At 33.0% G+C, this 16,939-nt stretch overlaps 3 protein-coding genes across 3 annotated transcripts in view; all 3 read right to left on the reverse strand.

The window, feature by feature from the left end:
• Positions 1–1,117: 1,117 nt before the first annotated feature.
• On the reverse strand, positions 1,118–4,206 carry LOC130667362 (probable cyclin-dependent serine/threonine-protein kinase DDB_G0292550; the record flags this gene model as incomplete). The annotated part of the gene is made up of 1 exon (XM_057468875.1): positions 1,118–4,206. A coding segment is annotated over one exon (1,791 nt), but the record flags the coding sequence as incomplete, so codon positions are not given.
• On the reverse strand, positions 4,205–7,621 carry LOC130669186 (ring canal kelch homolog). Its single transcript, XM_057471954.1, has 4 exons — positions 6,994–7,621; positions 6,321–6,467; positions 5,638–6,042; positions 4,205–5,452 (listed from the first exon to the last, which is right to left on the reverse strand). Exons 1-4 carry the CDS (start codon positions 7,065–7,067, stop codon positions 4,210–4,212), a joined length of 1,869 nt encoding a protein of 622 aa, XP_057327937.1. The 5' UTR covers positions 7,068–7,621; the 3' UTR covers positions 4,205–4,209.
• A 559-nt stretch (positions 7,622–8,180) lies between these two features.
• Positions 8,181–16,939, reverse strand: part of LOC130669187 (protein amalgam-like) — a 39,262-nt gene continuing 30,503 nt past the window's right edge. Inside the window, exons 5-9 of the mRNA XM_057471955.1 lie at positions 14,303–14,458; positions 12,872–13,010; positions 11,440–11,588; positions 11,251–11,286; positions 8,181–11,042 (exon numbers count right to left, since the gene is read on the reverse strand). Of these exons, the coding sequence (XP_057327938.1) occupies positions 10,924–11,042; positions 11,251–11,286; positions 11,440–11,588; positions 12,872–13,010; positions 14,303–14,458 (599 nt within the window). The 3' untranslated portion in view covers positions 8,181–10,923. The remainder of the gene's footprint in view (positions 11,043–11,250; positions 11,287–11,439; positions 11,589–12,871; positions 13,011–14,302; positions 14,459–16,939) is intronic.

Below are 16,939 nucleotides of genomic sequence, written 5' to 3' on the forward strand. Positions count from 1 at the left end.
CTCAGGGAGCTGAGTCTAGATGATCAAAATTAAGGCGTCCATGAGATGTTTGAAGGCCTCGGGGTATCAGTCAAGTCTCAGGGTAAAAATTTTTTTAAAATTTTTATTTTTTGTATAAATCGTAAACTACTTGACCGATCGACTTCAAAATTTCTAACCAGTACTAAGTCTTGGCGAGTCCCCCGCACGGAAAAAGTATATATACGTATATATTCGGGCAAATCTGAATAGATGCCGCATACATGAGATATATGTTCAGTTTCGCCCGTATATATCCCGGATGGATACTTTTTTCGTTCGGGGCTTTCGATTGCCGCCAATCAGGTCTAAATCGATCGATTAGTTTCAAAGACATCCACACACACACACACACACACACACACACACACACACACACACACACACACACACACACACACACACACACACACACACACACACACACACACACACACACACACACACACACACACACACACACACACACACACGGGTGGACGTATTTCAAAAAATGGTCAGAAAAGTTTTCTAGGACCTCAATGTTGAAATCTGATGAAAACTCAATTTTTGATAATCGGACCAAAATCAATAACTTCCCTTTTTTTGAAAATTTTCACAGCGAAAAGTTAAAAAAATAAATAAATAAAATTTTAATTAATAATTTAATAGCTATCTTTTCATTAGTCGTCTTTGTGAACTGTTAAGCTATGAATTTATATTAATTATTTAATCGAAAAACAGTGAACTAAATTATTAGTAATTAGCATGCCATAAATAGCCTTTATTATTTAAGATCGTGATAGATTTAATGAACTTGATAAGTAAACTAATTTCGCACGTCAAAAGCAAGCGTGCATACGTGAATAATTAAACTTTAAAACGATCTACTTCAGTATCTCAGTTCAACAATACTATTCAATTACTTAATTACTCAATCATATATTACGCATATATAACTTCGTAATGATAAATTCGGAATTAAAATCCATCACAGTATATTAAATAATTTCCATAAATTTTTATTTCATTATTTTATTCATCGTTTTTTTCCATACCTACACAATTTTATTTTACGCATCATTTATAGAAAAAAAAGTATACATAATCATACACAGCCACTTATAATTATTTATTTAATTAATCAATTAAGATATTTTATTATTTTAATTTAATTTTTTTTTAATTAATTTAATTCTAATACTGATCATAATGGATCCAATGAAAATTATTTAATTGGTTTATAGTTATTATCATAACTACTAACGATATTGTCAATTGATATTAATTATTAAAATTAAATTTCTTATCTATATGTACAAATGCTACTTTTTATTATAATTATAATTTTAAATGATTATTGATATCATTTATTATCTTAACTGAATATTAATTTATTGATATCCTAATTATACTTTAGACAGTCTTTAATTAATTTTAATTTAAAATTAGTTGCATTTGATAAACAATTCACTGTAAAAAATCGGGAGCGATTACAGATTTTGTTTAGATCCGAAGTCACTCAGAGTCAGAGAGTTTTTTTAAAAAAATCACTCCGCATACGGAGTAAATTTGGAACTTGTTTTTTTACCGGAGTGATCTGGATTTTATTTCTAATCCGCATTCACTCCAATTCGGAGTAAATTTCACTCCGAAGGGGAGTAAATAAATAAACAGTAATCCGCTTCACATTTACTCCGGGTTTAATTTGCGTTCACTCCGCATATTTTTTACAGTAGTGTCACTTTTAAAAATTCATCCGAATCACAATAAAGTGAAACACTATTAATTAACTAGCTAATTAATTATGGACTAATTAATTACAAATTTAGCGAACCTGCGGCTGAATTCGTTCAGTACGGAAATTTAAATTACACAGTAGTTTTGAATAAAAGCTATAAAATTTTATAAATAAACAATTATAAATTTCAATCTTTAATCATTTATTTAAATTTAAAGTAGTACGTTAATAAATAATTAAATTGTATTTAATTATTTATTTAAAATTAAATTTATAATTCATGTCACTGATAAAGTAATCAAGCGAAAAATAATTATAAATTTAACTGGTAATATTTTAAATTTTGTTTTTTAAAAAAATAATGAATAATGTATGTTATTATTAAAATATTTTTTATTTCTTAATTCTTATCTTAACACAAAGCTCCTATTCCCGAAAGCTGTCTTTGAAAATTGATTCCGTAGATTTCAATAATGATTATCCGATTGAAGAAAAACTTATTTCTTCTTGTTCCTTTTGCCCTTTTCATTCCTTTCCATAATCCTCAACCGCTTAAAATATCATACAAAAAAATAACTGGAATGATTTATCCGTAGCTGCTTCAAGAAAATTCATTTTACTTCCCCAGTTTGATATTAAACTTTTTTTACGACAGACCGCATTGAATAGATTTCAATTTAAGGTTCATCACTGTCACTACCCTGGGGATCTCTTGGTTCCTCAGCTCGAGAAGCGCTTGCACTACTGGTACTAGCATTAGCACTAGCACTGGTAGTTCCTCCAGAGCCAGCGGCACTGGTACTTGGACCGGCATTAGTACCTGCAGTACTAGTACCAGAATTACCATTGGAAGTAGAACCAGTATCCGAGTTTCTATCATTTTGCGATCCCCAAGGTGGTAACCACCTGTTGACAAACCACCAATGATAAGAAACTCTGCCGCTATTGCACTCGGTATTGGATCTTTCATTTCTGTTAGTAAATTGACAAATACCCGAAGCATTATTTGAATTATTCCGAATACAAGAATCATCACATGTATGTTGTCTGTTAGCAGCATTATCTCCATTGTCATTAGCTTGGTTTGATGGTCCAGGTTGATTTAAATTTCTATCATTACCTTCAGCTCCACTTCCACTTCCACTTGCCGATGCACCCCCAGCAGCAGTAGCAGCAGAAGCCGAAGTTGACGGATCTTCATTACCTGTATCTTGATTGGCTAGTGATCTATCAATTCTACCGACATAAATCATTGGATTGGCATACAACGGGTTATTAACTGTCTGTACAAATCCAATTCTATCAATCCTACCAATATAAATAGCCGAATTCGAAGTAGCTGCTGCTGTTGTTAATAATCTATTTCGGCAATTACACTGCGCAGGATTTCTACCACAATGATGACAATCACGTCTCAGTGAATCAACGAGACGACTAGCTGCACTGATGGGAAATCTTGAGTACGAATAATCCCCACCGCGACAGTACGCACAGCGACAGCTTCTTGATACTTGATAAATGTAGTTTCTCGAGGTGCCAGAAGCTCCCGCGGGATTTCCCGATTCGTCGTAACATCGCAGTCTGTCATGAAAACTACTGCTGCACTGCTGACACATGTGATAGCGTATAAATGGCAGCCTCATGCAGAATTGACACATACAGTTGTGACCCAGATGATAAACATAACGGCCGCCGTTGCTCGCCATTGCTACGTTGTCTGTCGAGAAACAGTTGCGCGACAAACTTAGACGGTTTAAGTATGCGTTGTTAGAAGAATAAATATCGCGTGGATCATAACGATTTGCGTTTCTCTCAATCGCATTCCAAAACACTGAGGATGCCGGGAAATTATTTGGCGCACGATGGTGATGGTTGTTGCCGCAACCACCCCCGCGATGCCAGGGACGATTGTCGATGCGTTCGTACATATGATCACGTTCGTTCTGATCATTTGGTTCATTTCTCACAACCACTGCCTCTCTTTCATTAGGGTCTGCTTCATTATTATCATTATTATTGTCATCGTCCTCATCATTGTCTAATCGTTCATAAATATTTTCCTGAGATCCGTGATTACGTTCGTGTATTCTTACCAAGTCAACGGGATTTTGATAATGCGGATTCAGATTAGGTGGCCTATTTTGATATACGCGATTATTTGGATACTGATAAATACGTAAATTTTGATAATCATCACGTTGTTCTTGATTGTTATTATTATTGTTTGCATTACGATTCATTCGTCCCATAGCGACGACCGCAAGTTCCCCGTTCTCGTAACGTTGGCAAACACACCTCGAGCCTTCGCAATCGTGCCCCGCTCGATAACGTGCCACTTGATCAGCAGGAACTTGGCCTTGAGCTGGAGCATTAGGACCGCTGGGCGCGGCTTCAACTGACGATTCAGCGTCCAAAGACGCACTGCTGTTAACGTTCTGTTGATCTTTCGCATGCCCAGCGGTTTGTAAACCTCACAATGTCGTCGCCAGTATTTGTGGCTTATCAATAATAGCAACTCCCGCATAACTGCGTCCGATATTCATGCAACTTGGCAGCGTAGTCCAGGTGTTTGTCCGTGGACAGTAGACTTCAACTGAAGCTAAATTAGATGTCCCGTCATCACCACCCACGACGTACAGTAGACCATTTAGAGTAACGACGCCCGCGTTGCGTCGACACAGAGCCATGTCAGCGATTGCCGTCCATTGATTCGTTTCCGGATTATAGGCTTCGACGCTTTTACGGACTAGTGGACCATCATGGCCACCGACTGCATACAGAATACCATCCAAGACTCCAACGCCCGCACCACTGCGACGCGCAGACATCTCGGCAACTGGTTTCCATTTATCTTTTTCCGGATTGTAACATTCTACACTCGACAAACACTGTCGAGAGACACCGTCGTAACCCCCGACGGCGTACAGTAAATTTTTAACGACTCCCACACCGACACTGCTACGTCGGGTGCCCATTGACGATATTATGCGCCACTCGTGGGTACGTGGGTCGTAAACTTCGGCTGAATTTAATCCAGTTGTGCCATCAAAACCACCTACGGCATAGATGCAATTACCGAGGACTGCAACGCCCAGAGTTGAACGACGTGCTTCCATTCCGGCACATGCTGACCACTGGTCCGCCGTCCCGTCGTAAACGTCCACTGTGCGTACTCTGAGAGAACCATTAAACCCTCCTACGGCATACACTCGTCCATTTAGAACTGACATCCCAGCTCGACATCGTCGTGTAGGTAATTCCGCTACCTGATACCACTTTTCTTCCTTAAAGTCGTAACACTCTACACTCCGTATCGCTTTGGGCGCTTGTCCACCCACTACTAATAGAACTTTTGGCAGACCACGCGGCTGCCGCGGTTTCGTCCGTGGCGTCTTAAATAACGACTTTTGCTCGCCCTTAAGTAAGTGATACTTTAATGCCTCTATTAAAAAATCTTTACACTGAAGATTTGCTTTCAAAAGCGGCTCTTCTTCGACTCGCTGGACCAGGTAATCTTGAGATAGAAGAGGCAAACGCACATGTTCCATCAACTGCGCAAGATAGTTTTGACGTTTCTCTAAATCAGAATGAACCCAAGATATTACGCACTCGAATACTTTTTCTTCTGACGGTACAGAAAGTCGATCGCTGCAAATTAGTTTAGCAACTTGTTGAGGTGCCAGCGTTGAAAATTCTTCACCTTCGACAACTTCCCTAAAAACAAAAATATAAACATAAGTATCAATTAAACGAATAATTTATGATGCAGAAAATTTAATTGGGATGGTTTCTTATTGATCATAAAAAAAGTATTTTGGGCTAGAAAATGAATCTAATAGAACACAAGAATGAATAAAAAATAAATTAAAATCCATTAGATAAATAAAATAAATTCTTACGAGAAATGTTGTTCAATATAACTGTCAGCGTGCACCAACAGTTCTAAGCAGCCATGAAGATCAGCAAATGCGCGAATTCCTAAGCAGTTAGATGGATGTAATTGCGCTTGTAAAAAATCGCAACATGCATCGCGTACATCAGTCAGCTGGAGTAGATTAGCTGCCGGTAATAAAACTTGGACATTTTCCTCAGTAACATGGACCTCAGCCGAATAGACATAATCAACAAGTAATTCCAGGGCTGCGTGATCAACCCCTTGTAATTTAATACGCCGCTGGTCGCGTTCCTCAAAGCTGGTGAACATGGCGTAAAAATAGGGGCTGCATGCCGCCAGTACCATTTTGTGAGCGGGTACATCGTTACCACCATCAGCCTCCAGTATCACATCGCACAGAAGGTTTTGTCTGTTAAATAATATAACGACAAAATCAGTTTCATTTTAAATGCTGATTAATCAATGACTGGTTGTAAAAAATATTTAATCGCAAACAGATAAAACACAACACAGTATTGGATTTTTAAATAAATAAGTAATAGGCAATTTTCGATGATACGATCAGTAAATAAAATCTGTTTTTTTTTTTCTTTAAATAACTTGTTATGAATTATGTATTGCTGATAATATAGATTACAATAATAATAAAGATAATGGTAATAATAATGTAAATAAAATTTTCTTTACTTTCTCATAGCGTTTATCACGTCAAAAGCTCGGTTTGTATGATGATGATTACGATAAGGTGGTTTATCTTTACCACTTTCCCTGGGAATATGCTTTTGAGAACTTTCGTCGAGTGAATTTTGGCTCGCATACCGTAGTAACAGGCAACTGCAATTAATTAATTAATATTTAATGCTTACATAAAAGAAAAAACAAATATTTAATTAATTTAAAAATTGTTATTGCATATTTTTATTTTTATGTACATACGTATTAATTAACTGATAATTATTATCAGCGAGATTAAGTTAATTGCTTTTTAAATATATTTTTAATAGTTTATTTTTTATCTTCAGTCCTTACTTTTTGTTAAATGAATTTACTTAATCCATTAATTGCATTTCAATGAACTCAACATAAATTTATCAATGAGTTTTTTTTTTTTTAATTTAATTATTAGTATTAATGATAAAATTCATAAGCAATATCTTTAAAATATTTATTAAATCAATACACTAGTGATTAAATAAATAATAAAATGACATAAGAAATTTCTACTCCAATTTATACCTTGTAAAATATTTATAGTATTGAATTTTTAATTAATTAAACAATAATTTAATTAATTAAGTAACTACATTTTGATTCGATAAAATAATTAATTATATATTAAAATATTTATTTATACTCGTACCTTCCGACATTGTCAGGATCATTATTGGAGTTATTAGTAGACTGGCTCTGATTCGGTCCAGAGTTTTGCTCCATTTTAATTAATCGGTTGATAAGTAATTATTTTATTAAATCCAATAAAGACGTCATTGATAAAACAATTATTTATTATTATTACTACAATCTACAATATTTTTTTTATATATTTTTATTAACATAAACTCCATAATTTAAGTGTAAATTATTTATTTTAGGTCAGATAAATTGATTAATTTTTTTAAATATTTATTTATTTATTCACATTGTTTGATAAAATTCAACACTGGCACAATGACATTTATTTTAGTTTGCGAATCACGTGAAAAGTAATAATTACTATTATTATTATTATTGCAATATAATAATAGTAATAACAGCATGAGAAAAAAATTTTAATAACTAAGTTTATTAATAACGTAGAGTAGTAAAAGACTAGAGTTTGTAACAACAAAAGTTTACTATGTTTTCTGAACGACAGACAGATGCACTACAAATATTATATATATATATGTACTAATATATAGATATATATGTGTAGAATCTGTACAGCTGTTCATGACTCTGTTTTTTCATTGACATCTGCAGAAAATTCTTGTTTCCACGTAATAGTTTTCACCCACAACTAGATGTCTCTAGTGGTTCCCATTTTATGATCTACGAGATCTTGATCTGTTTTACCAACCGAGCAAGCGACAAAAAACCCTCGAGATCCTTTTTATTCAAAAGGGATCCGAAATCAGAGCTGCAGTTCGCAGAACTCTGATTAAAATTTTTTTAATTTCCGGTCTCTTATAATTAATTTTTAAATACTTTTTTAATTAATTTTTCCTGTTTTTTTAAATTTTTATTTGCGCAATTGCGAAACCAAACAGATATTAATGAATTAATTAAACGTGGAGTTAATTAAAAATAAATAGTGTGACTCTCAATGAAAATTAAATTATAACTTGGAGTATATTTTTCATTTTTACAAGATTTGTTTTTCTTTCTAGTATAGAATAATATTTGCTTACCTTCAAATTGTAGACTGAACAAATAATTATTTAGCAACTTAATTAAACATGTCTACGTAAAAATAAAAATAGGGCGGGAGTTTTTAAAATGAATTCATTGTCTTGTTTATTATTTAAATATTATTATTATTATTATAATTATCATTATTTTTGTTCGTTATATTGTCGCAAACCAATAAATAATTTAATATTTTCAAATTACAAAGTAACAATTTTATAATGAACAATAACAGCAATGAAAACTTTCTCCAATTATAGACGTCCATTTCAATTATTTATATTAAAGAAAATAACGAATAAAATATTCGCCACTCAAAATTTCACTCCGTAAAAACTAATTTTTTTTTTTTCCTTTTTTAATCATAATTGTTATTATTATTTCTTACTTATAATTTTTTTATTTTTCTCTTTCTCCTCCGGCACATTTTCCTCTCATTCTACGTTTACCCGCAATTAACGTTGCACAAATTTTCAGTGGAAAAAGTAGATTTATTTTGTTTTTATTTTTTGAATTATCATTCTCTCTCTTTTTATTATTTTTTAATTAAATACTATTTTTATTATTATTTTCTCTTACTTATTTTTTATTCTTTACCTAAATTACAACGATGGATAAGAAAAGATGCACCGTATGGTACGTACGTAATAAAGCCAAAGAAGCGACAATTGCATATACATACTATGTATATATATTAGGGTGGGCCAAAAAAAAAAACTAATTTTAATGTCAAGCTTTTAAAAAAGTAGCTCTGATCAATTTCAAATGCTCGACATTGAAATGAAAATAACTAGAAAACAATGCGGAATTTGAAAAAACTTTACTACAAAGAATTTGTAGGAAATAAAATTGTCTACAAAAAAGTTCTTATGACATTTCGTGATAAGTCTGATATTTTAGCCATAAAAGTATAAAGATCTCAAAATTTACTCTAATTTGACTTCGAGCTCCAATAACTTTTGAACAGATGGATTTATCAAAAAATGATAAGACTTTTTTTGTAGAACGTTTAATTCCCTACAAAAATATATCTTGAACTTATCTGTACAATGAGCCATTGCCGAGCTACCAAATTTCAAAATCTATTTTTTTTCCCGCGTAATTTAAATGGGAAATCAAAAATCACAAAGACGCACCTCTTAATATTAACAATACAGTAACTACAAAAAAAAAATTATTTTTTTTCAGCCCACCCTAATATATACATATATATAAACATATCCTCATTATTTATTTTTCTTTCAAAATTTAATCTTAATTTTTTTTACCATCAATTTTAATTCTAATTATCATACCTATCCTCTCGTTAGTTTTTATATTTATTATTATATTCTTTTACATACATTAATAAATATACTTATATTATTATTATCATTATTATTATTATTAAAATTAAAATTATTAAATCAACTGAATTTTATTAATTCATTATTTTTTATTTCAAAAAGAAGCATCACTCACAAAGGCAGAGCCATATTCTATTATATTATTCATTTATTATTATTATTATTCCATTTTATTTCACTTTATTGTATATTATTTATTTATTATAGTTTTTTTATTCAGTTTGATAGTATCAGTCGAGTGCATCGTATGCCGAACACTGGGCAAGCGAAAATAAAATAGAGAGCTGATATCTCAATGTTCAAACGAGAACATCAATACATATATATATTTATATGTTTATATATATACATATGAAAGTTCATCAGTTGACTATACTCGAGCATACAACACAGAAAAATAACATAACGTTGTAATGGAGATTTCTGCTCAATAAATATACAAACAATACCATTATACTAACGTAAAATAATTTTATATATTATTATATGTATATATATACACGCACTTATACAACACAAACATACAAAATTTTTACATACATAAATACAGATCCATACAATTAAATTACACAGCAACATATACATATTGTCCTCTCCAACTCTACCGTACATTAATAAAATGTGTCGCTTTTACATTGCGATAGCTTATATTGCGGCTACAAATAAACTTCCGCGGCTTTGGTATTAACGTTAAATCGCACGTAAAATTATTCTAACAAATGCAATCCTCTGGGATCGTAAGTTCTGAGCAAACCGACCACCACTTTTATCATTTAATATTTATTATGTACTCCCGTATAAACCGATTGTTAAAGAGGATCCATTATACCATTTATTTAACATAATATAATTTATATTTATTTACTCACTTTGTAAGACAAACGATATGTTTTAGAAAAGATACGTCTCGTGATATGAAATAATTTCTATCCTTTGTCGTTAAATTATTATCATTATTATTTTATTATTTATTTATTCTTTGGCACATGCTGATGTCGATAACTTTTTTTAAAAATCTTTGTTGATAAAGTGTGACGGCAATTAATGCGTTTATAAATAGATTCGCGTGTGTTAACACGTGCGTGAGTGTGTGTGTTTAATGACGATAGGTAACGTAAAGAGAGGCATAGATGAGATGAGAAAAAAGGCGCGAAGCACAGGCGAGATACATATAATGCCGATTGATTGAAAGGGATGCTGGTGGTGCTGGTGGTGGTGCACGAGAGAGGAGCCTCGATGATTATGATGAGGCTCCGATCGATCTTTGGCACACAACTGTTTTGTTTTCTCTACAGTGGATGCTGGATATATGTATGAGAGCAGCTACTATCTGCGGTGGATGAGTAGATGAGTAGATGAGTAGCTGGTTTGTGGTGCATACTCTTGATGTAGAGTCAGTGTAGCTTGGAGCTTGCTGACTTACTCGTTGGTTGGTTTATTCCCTCGCTCGCTCACTCGGTGGTTGATCAGTCGGCCGTTGTTTTAGCGCGATATGCACCCCAGCCGTGCACACACTTTCATCAGGATAATAAAGGTCGACTGCTACTGTACTCTGTTCACCGCAGTGAACAGAGGCCATGGGAGAATAGTGATATCGCTCCGAGTGATATAAAGAACAGGCTGCTTGGCCGTGTGTTCGATGATGATCTCGAGCCACGAGCTGCCTCTGCCAATCCTGATACAACAACAAAATTGTAAACAAAAATACTTTTTTTTTACTTTCACTCTACTGTTCTTTTTATCGTTACATTTTTTTCTACTCTCATACGATTATTTTAAAGAGGTTTATTTATTTATTTACTTGTTTGTTTGTTTGGTTGCTTTTATTCAAATAGAGGGTGGGAAGGGGCGAAAAAATATCCATTTGTTTTTCGAGTACTTACCGCCGATAATTGACACGTCGTCGGTGAGGTTTATTTCTGAAAAATATTATTTTGTGAATGGATTTATTTTATTCGGGTGTTAAATGAGTAAGTGGAATTAAGTATGTGTATATGAGGAGGTTTAGTTAGTTAGTTGGTAAGTTTGTTGGTACGTTGGATGCTTGGCGGTGGGTTATTAATAATACTTACTGTAGAGTCTTGAAGTACCCTCGGCTTTTCCTAAAATGTTCGAGGCAATGCAGACGTAAGTACCCACATCTTGCTCGGTAAATTTTTTTATCACAAGTGCTATTACTACTTGGTAGCCAGAACGTTCTTCATGGATTTCGTACTTTGGCCTATTTAAAATCAATTATTTTGTTAGTTTTTTAATTTTTATTTATTTAAATTGGTGATGTCGTTAATATTTTCGGTGGCATTCAACGGATTTAAGAGAATAGATCTCTATTGATTTTTTACTAACTGGTCTTACAAATATATCCAGTTAAATTCTATTTAAAAAATCAGAAAGTCAAATCTGAAAGCCAGTAATAAGGGAGAGCCGGGCAAATGAGGATGCCAAGAAAAAAATTCAACTTTTTTATCCTGATTACGACATATCCTTTAATTTACGTTTACGTTTGAAGTAAATGAAAAAAATTTTAATTGTCACTGCACAAATATTTTTTTTTTATCAGAATTTCGGAAAAAATTTATTTCTTTATAATTTTAACAATTTAATTTATGTTTTTATAATTTAATAAAAATTTAAACAATTAAAAAAAAATGAATTTGTCTGGTTCTTCCCAAGGTTACTGACAATATTATACACTGTAAAAAATTTGTGAATTAAATACGGAGGGAATGCGGAGCGGATGACTATTCATTTAATCCCCTCGAAGTGAAATTTACTCTGGGGAGTTTATTTTAATATTAAAACTCCGAATCGGAGTGAATGCAGATTTGAATAAAATCCAGACCACTCCGAACTCACTCCGGCGAAAAGACAAACTCCCGATTTACTCCGTAAGCGGAATGATTTTTTGTAAAATCTTCAAAACTCCGAGTGACGGAGTGAATTCAGTTTTAAATAAAATTTGTAATCACTCCCGTTTTTTTACAGTGTAAGAAAGTAACTCAGTCCAAAAAAGAAATTAACAACTAAAACTTTATTTTTTGTAAATCTAGTCTATGAAATCTTTTTTTTTATCATAAAAACAAAAATGAAATAAAGTAAGAAAGTGTGGATAGGAATACTAACAGCTTCTTGTCGTAAGTACATATCACATTTTTGAACAAGTTTTAACTTCAACAGTTTAACACACATAACTTTTGAATAGACCTACTTTCTAAAAGATTTATACACATATGGGTACTACTTTAAAGTCTCTAATATCTTTTTTACAAAAAAAAGTATCACATTTTTCTTTACATCTCCAATTTAAGTGCAACAGAAAGTGTTGAAATTAAAACGAGTATTTTACGATAAAAACAAGTTAATTTTGATAAACGCTAAATAAATAAAATGAAATTCTCGAGTAAAAAAATATTTGAACAACCAGCTATAAATCAAGATAAATAATTAGAGTTCTAAAGACAAATAAATAAATCTAAAGTTAACACAGAAAGCTGCACATCTCACCCGTCGACCAGCATTTCCGTTCGGTTTCTCTCCCAAAAGTTTATCGTATTAGGATGTGCCTCGATAGAGCAGTCCAATTGCACTCGAGTACCCAATGGTGCTCCCAACAGCTGGCTCCGAACTTGCACCGTCGGTGCAACTGTATAACAGAATCCCCCCCGAGATGAGAAATAGATAGAATATAATTGAAGAACAACGACTCAGGCGTTTAAATTAACCTTTCCAAAAGTATATAATAACAGTGATAATAAGTCAGTACATGAAATTCATATCATCAAATATTTATTTGACTGCTATTGACATCATCGTACTGCTATCGAAATTCGATTAGAAATTTCACTAAATGTTAACCTTTCGTTACTCGCGTCCACTCATGCTAAAAGAAATGCAACGTTGCTAAATTATAATGCGATAATGAATTATTTCTTACAGTAACAACAGTAAGTTTGGCAACGTGGTCACAAAAATTGAATCGACGATTTGACTCACATAATGAGTGCTGTGCCACTTTTTCACATTCTTGTAATACATAAATAGGGTAGAGGTACCATTTTTGGCCACTTTAGGGCCAGTTTTGGACACTTGAAAAATTAAAATAAAATAATTTGTAAAAGATGCAATGACAAAATTAATTTTTACAATGTATTCAAAGATACTTTTAACCCGCTATTAAAATGGCAATTTTATTTTACACTTTTCATTCATTAAAATACAGTATCAAATGTCCAAAAATGGAGCAGTGGCTGCAAATGGTACCTCTACCCTATACTTTTTATTTATTTATTTATTAAAATTTTTTTATATTTAAAATGTACATTTATCAATTAATAATAATATTTAACGAAAATATAGATTTCAAAAAGAGAATTGGTTAAGTATAAAGTCACAAATACCCATACAGTAATTTCTATTGCAATTTTAGTCAAAAAGGCGGCATCACGCTCAAAGCGCGAGTAACGAAAGGTTAAAAGTTATTTCAGTTTAATTTTTCTAAATTTATTAGTGTGCACTCATTAAGTCACTTAATTCATTTTATTTAAATAGAATTCAATGTAATTATACTTTTGATAACATTATTATCAAAATTAACTGACATTCAAAGACAGTTTTTCGATAAATATTAAAGCTTTTAAATATTTCTATATATGATGATTTAGTAACGTCAGTTAATATATCAAGTAATTTTACTTATAATTAAGTAACGTTAATTTTTGAAAAGGTCAAAATGAAAAGAATAGAATTTTAAATCTATAAAAGTATTTTATATTAATTGTTTTTGAATAAAATATTACGCGAATAAAAATAATAATTTTGAAACAAAAAACTAAATGATACTTGAAAGAGGTAAAAAAATAGTCACTATAAACTTGTGCAAATATAAATAGAGTGAAATGTGAAAATAAAAATAATTGGAAATAAAAATCAACTCACAATTTACTTCGAGTGCGACACGTTTGCTGACAGTAGGTGGAACATCATTGGTTGCAATACACATATAAACACCCATTTGCTGTCTGTCCACTCGATAAAAATGCAGCTTTGACTCATTGTAAATTTCAACTTTTTGAAAATTGTAGCTTTTTCCACCTAGCACACAGTCAAGATTATTATCAACACAAGTACGTACTTGTCGACTTTAATCCGCGATAAATTTATTCCATATATTTTTTATTATATTTTATTTCAATTTCAACGTTATTATTATTGTTATTGTCACTGTCGTTGTCATTATTATTATCATTGTAAACTATTTTATTTTTATTAACTCAAGAATCTCAAGAGTAAAGATCTCAAAAGCAAAAAAAGAATCAGTCGGAGCGTCAACAGTTGTGTATCGAGTTAGCGCAAACTTTTCGAAACACTTGAGCAGAGCAGTAGTGTCTCTCGTATTCTGGGAAAATGCAGTGGCAGCAATTTGAGTACGGAAAAGTGTACAGGAAATATTTTTTTTCTTGAAACGACACAAATAAATTAAAAAAAAAAAAATATATAAAGTAAAACCGTATCGGTGGCAAAGAAATATGATATTCAAACAAACGTTTAAATCTTCTCGTCTTTTTCAATACCCAACATCCTTCAAAATACATTTTATTTCTGTACACTTTGTTCATTTGCATAAGCGCGTGTCTTTTATACCGAATCGTCTATACAAAACAAATGAAACTAAACTAAAAAATTTTAAAATAAATATGCGTCGGTTAACGAGTTTCAAACTATTTTTTACCCATGAGCTGTTTTCTCGTTATCTCCGGGTTCTTTTTTTTTTTTTTTCTACTTTAAACTTCCTTCACTTCGCCGCTTGTTCACTTACTCATCTCGTATACTTTTACATACATACATACATACATCTATAGAGCTCAGTGTTGACGCTGAAGCGTAATACTCGGTGGCAGTGTTATTTCGGCCTCAGTTGAGTACAAGACTCGCGTGAAAGATCGATCAAGATAAACAAACCGAGGAATAAGTACAAGCACTACGTAAGTTGCAGTCCCGAGTGAAACTGTAAGTAAAGGCAAACGCCAAATAAGAGCTGGCGGATGTACACAGCAGTAGTCGAAAACAAATTCAAAGTTAACTTGGCTTTACTTATACTCAACGTGTCTATGTATTTCTATGTTATATACTACTCTCCTTCCCTTTTTATCAGCCCTTTTTCACCCTCCCAGCCCATTTTTTTCCTCGCTCGTGGACGTCAACGACCAAACACTATCTAGTAAGACCACTATTACTCCTACTTGGTTGTTCCACATCCAACTTTTCCCCGACTGTAAACTTGGCGATCGTATACATGCACGTACAGGTTACTGAGGATAAAGAGGATGTGCTGGGAGTAGATAGACGAAGATGAAGATGAAGACTGAGACTAAGAAGAAGAAGGAGAAGAGGAAAGGGGAGGAGATATAAAGTAGTTTGGGCGCAGTGAATCCGTTTGGGCCGACGAACAAGGAGGCGAAGGAAGGCAGCCTATAAGGAGCTTCCTCTTTACTAAACTTCTGTTCAAAGAGAAACTGGTTACTTCACAACATCCGCGTTCCTCGTTATATCTACTCTCCTTACTATGTAATACTACTCCTGTACTGGTATGTACATATATATACGTACCAGTAGACTTTATGTATATACCTTATTACGAAAAGACTTCTGCTAAACTCTAGACTATGGCCTACACCCCCATCGTACTTTCTTATATATATATATAATAAGAACCCACATTGCAATTCGTCTACGCTTCACTTGTTTTGCATTACTTCGCCCGGTTTTTCATTTATTTTTACGTCATTTGTAAAGATATCCCAGCAATCTGTACCAAGTGAACTCGACTTCGTGGAACGGGAGAGGGTATTTATCGAGTGTAGAGAGTTAATCTTGATTTTATTTTAAAATCTTCAACTTCAGCGCGTCCTTTTGTTTTCAATTATCTCAAGAGAGCGAGAAATAGAAAAAATAAAGCAAGACAGAGAAGAGAAGAGTAAAGAAAGAGGATGGCTCGGGAGATGAAAATGTCGAAGGTGTCGTAGTAGTTGGCTGTGCACGACCAGACTGCTGAGGATTATTCAATCGAGAGTCTTCAATAACGGTAACGCCATTTCTTTTCTTTGTTCGTCGTCTTTGCCTTTGTCATTGTCTTTGTCGTTATTATTTTTTTCTTTATAAAACAAGAAGAAAGCCCAGGGATGTGGAGTGTAGATTGAGGATGAGCGAGAAAAAAATAATATATAAATTCAGGTCGATAAATACAGGTATGGATGCTGTGTGTATACTGGACACGAATGGTGCAGTACGAATGGTGCGGTACTGTTAATAGACAAGGTGTGTGTTTATGTATATGTGGGTAAGGTGGATGTGTGTGTGTATGTGCACACCTCTGGTGGTACCGATCTCCCGACGATTATTCTCGGCGAATACGAGAGAGAAATCTACGGCGGTAGAGGAACCGCACGGGGTTTTCCGTGCCGTGCATGCCCGATGAGTCAGCGGGAACGACGACGCTCTGGCACACGCTGCTGCTTCGTCTTTTTATTTTATTCTTCACAATCGACTTTTTCCTTTTGCTTTGTTTTATTTTAT

The sequence above is a fragment of the Microplitis mediator genome, chromosome 5, assembly GCF_029852145.1.
Source record: "Microplitis mediator isolate UGA2020A chromosome 5, iyMicMedi2.1, whole genome shotgun sequence".
In the NCBI taxonomy this organism is placed as follows: Eukaryota; Metazoa; Arthropoda; class Insecta; order Hymenoptera; family Braconidae; genus Microplitis; species Microplitis mediator.